The sequence below is a fragment of the Gadus macrocephalus genome, chromosome 21 (genome assembly GCF_031168955.1).
Source record: "Gadus macrocephalus chromosome 21, ASM3116895v1".
Lineage (NCBI taxonomy): Eukaryota > Metazoa > Chordata > Actinopteri > Gadiformes > Gadidae > Gadus > Gadus macrocephalus.
This window is the reverse complement of record NC_082402.1, coordinates 1,492,887-1,496,730: the sequence shown is the minus strand read 5'-3', so window position 1 is coordinate 1,496,730 and position 3,844 is coordinate 1,492,887. Positions and strand designations below refer to the sequence as shown.

Sequence of the window (3,844 nt, the reverse complement as noted above, 5' to 3'; positions counted from 1 at the left end):
ATACACTTCAGCGTTTTTTTATAGGTTCTACATTTCTATATTATTTTTGTTACATGCAGTAATATTATGTTTTAGAGTTCTGTTTTTTCCACCTAACCTTGAGGGTTGCACAATAAGACAGATTCTTCTTAAAGAAGTGTTATAAATCAACATGAACACAATGCTAATCTTTATCTCAAAAGCAGCACAATAAGACATTCTTCTTAAAGAAGTTCTAATAAATCAACATGAACCCAACACAACAGTTCCATTTTCCTTGCTGGCAGCACAATAAGATAGATTATTCTTAAAGAGGTACTTATAAATACTTATAAATCAACATGAACACAGCCCAACCCTGACCTCTATCACCAGACAACACAATAAGACATTCTTAAAGAAGTCCTCATAAACCACCATGAACCCAAAAAACACTAACCACTAACTCCAAGACAACCCAAATAGATCCGTTTTGCTCAAAGACGTCCTCATAAACCACCACTAACACAACACAACACTAACTTAAAAGGCGTCCCCATAAACACAACACTAATGTAAAGACTTCCCCATAAACCACCCTGAACGCAACACTTACCTTAAACGGTCCCCATAAATCACCCTGGACACAACACTAACTTAAAGAAGGCCCCATAAACCAACCTGAACACAACACTAACTTAAAGGTGTCCCCATAAACCAACCTGAACACAACACTAACTTAAAGATGTCCCCATAAACCACCATGACCACAACACTAACTTAAAGATGCCCACATAAACACAACACTAACTTGAAGATGTCCCCATAAAAACATCGCTAACACAAAGACATCCCCATAAACCACCATGAACACAACACTAACTTAAAGACGTCCCCATAAACACAACACTAACTCAAAGATGTCCCCATAAACCAACATGAACTCAACACTAACTTAAAGAAAGTCCTCATAAACACAACACTAACTTAAAGACATCCTCATACACATAACACAAACTTAAAGATGTCCCCATAAACAACCCTGAACACAACACTGACTTAGAGACGTCCTCATACACACAACACTAACTTAAAGACGTCCCCATAAACAACCCTGAACACACAACTAATTTAAAGACGTCCTCAATGCATGTAATTTTTTTTCTTTAGTGAAATAATTGGCACATCGCTTTTGTTTATTGTAGTGTCATGTTTTTTATTTTGTTTGGTGTTATTTGCGATGTTTGATTTGTATTTTGATATGTCTGAAATAAATGAAATGAAATGAAAAAAAAAAATGAAAAAATACACACAACACTAACTTAAAAAGGCGTCCTCATACACACAACACAAACTTAAAGACGTCCTCATACACACAACACTAACTTAAAGACGTCCTCATACACACAGCGTAAACTTAGGCCCCGTCCACACGAAGCCGAAACGGGCGAAACCGTTACGGTTTCGATCTATCCGGTTTCGAAGTATCTCCGTAAAGACGAAGCCAAGCGAAACCGGGTAGATCTGTAGAAACGCTGTAGTAAACATTCCAGGCCCATAAGGGGCGCTGCTTCTGGTACACAAATCCAGAAGAAGAAGAGGCGAGCATGCGCATAAAGGCTGCCCCCGAACTACTAACAACACAAACAAACAGCTCTTCTACAATGGCGAACTAGATTCTCAATAAATAATGGCTTAGCAACCCAACAAGGGACATGATATGCTGCAGAACGATTACAAGCTTGTAGTCCGCCATCATCTTTTTTGTTGTGATTTCTGAGACTCCGCGGGCTTAAGAGCCATTGGCTAGGAGGTCGAGGGGTGGGGCGATGATGTCATGGTTTGCGGTTTCAGTCGGTTTCAGGCGTCCACACGAAACCAAAACGAAACCGGATAGATTTGAAACCACCTCCGAGGGTGGTTTCAGAAGTTTGCGGTTTCGGTCAGCGGATTCGCCGGCTTCGTGTGGACGGAAGGCCGAACCGTACAAGACCTTTGCGGTTTCGCCATGAAATCGGCTTCGTGTGGACGGGGCCTTAAAGACGTCCTCATACACACAACACTAACTTAAAGACGTCCTCATACACACAGCGCTAACTTAAAGACGTCCTCATACACACAACACTAACTTAAAGACGTCCTCATACACACAGCGCTAACTTAAAGACGTCCTCATACACACAACACTAACTTAAAGACGTCCTCATACACACAGCGCTAACTTAAAGACGTCCCCATAAACCACCCTGATCACTCACAGTCGGCGGTCGTCGTCGTCCTGCCGGCGGCGCTGTTCCTCCTCATCCCTCCGCTGCCGCTCGCGGTCCATGTCCTCCTGGATGCGCTTCAGCCGCTCGCGCTCCTCCTCCTCCTTCTTCTTGTTCTGCATGGCGGTCAGCAGCTTCTCCGAGCGCCCCACCAGGGCCTGGTGCTCGTGGTCGATGTCCAGGCGGGACATCATGGTGCTCTGCGGGGGGGAGAGAGGGGGAGGTGAGCCCGGGGGAGGCTGGAGGGGGGAGGCTCCCTCATATACGGAGACGCTAAAGGCCAAAGCACACAATAGACCGGGGACCTGTGTGAGGTGAGCTGACACACAGCTCCTCTGCGTGGGGTCTGTGGGCTGCAGTCCTTCAGCCGACGCTCTGACAAAGAGTTCCTCACAAAGGGAGGCTGAGGACAAAGAACCGAAGGAGCTACGGGAGTGACCATGACTCCAACAATCAGCCAGTACCGAGTAGCTGTGGGAGTCCCGACACGAGGTGAACAGAAACATAGATAAATAAATATTCACTGTTACTGCATCTGCGGGGGCAGCAGACCGCAGGGAGCGTGGTAGTGTTCGTTCTCCTCCCAGATGAAAGGTTCTGGGTTCAATCCCGTGTCTGCAGTCCAACCCGAAGGCATCCTTAGACTTGCTCCTATATGATCAGGATCTCAATCCCCCCCGGGGACGAGGAGTCCGCTAAACGACTGCATGGAACATCTGAGGGGTGCGTTAGGGAAGTGCGTCAGCACAGAGCCTCCTAGGCTCTAGATAACCACCGCACATGTCAGTCCAGGAGGTGTTGGTGGGAGAGGTGGGGCCTCTGATGTGTTTATGAGCCCGGGTAGTTGTGATGGATGGCTGTGGGACTCTTTCATCTGACTTGATCAAGCCGGTGGGCTTAGGAGCGTTTATCCAGACGAGAGCAGACTGCCTCGATGGAGACGGACAGGTGGTGAGGAGAGACGTTGTTCACAGTGTTCCGACGCCGGGGGAGCGCCTCTCTACCAAGCTTTGGTTAAGCTGAGACTTCATGTCTTATCCTGAATGTATTCACATTAGAACCCTCCCCTCCTTCACCTGAAGGTGTGAATAACCACTTCACCTGAAGGTGTGAATAACCACTTCACCTGGAGGTATGAATAACCACCTCACCTGGAGGTGTGAATAACCACCTCACCTGGAGGTATGAATAACCACTTCACCTGGAGGTATGAATAACCACCTCACCTGGAGGTGTGAATAACCACTTCACCTGGAGGTATGAATAACCACCTCACCTGGAGGTGTGAATAACCACTTCACCTGGAGGTATGAATAACCACCTCACCTGGAGGTATGAATAACCACTTCACCTGGAGGTATGAATAACCACCTCACATGAAGGTGTGAAAAACCACTTCACATGAAGGTATGAATAACTACTTCACATGAAGGTGTGAATAACCATTTCACCTGGAGATGTGAATAACCACTTCACCTGAAGGTGTGAATAACCATTTCACCTGGAGATGTGAATAACCACTTCACCTGAAGGTGTGAATAACCATTTCACCTGGAGATGTGAATAACCACTTCACCTGAAGGTGTGAATAACCATTTCACCTGGAGATGTGAATAACC

The 3,844-nt window shown here is 46.1% G+C and overlaps 1 protein-coding gene across 1 annotated transcript in view; it reads right to left on the bottom strand.

The window, feature by feature from the left end:
* The window catches only part of myo6a (myosin VIa), a 58,328-nt gene that overhangs the window by 9,157 nt on the left and 45,327 nt on the right, over positions 1-3,844 (bottom strand). Inside the window, exon 22 of the mRNA XM_060042379.1 lies at positions 2,217-2,425. Within this exon, the coding sequence (XP_059898362.1) occupies positions 2,217-2,425 (209 nt within the window). The remainder of the gene's footprint in view (positions 1-2,216; positions 2,426-3,844) is intronic.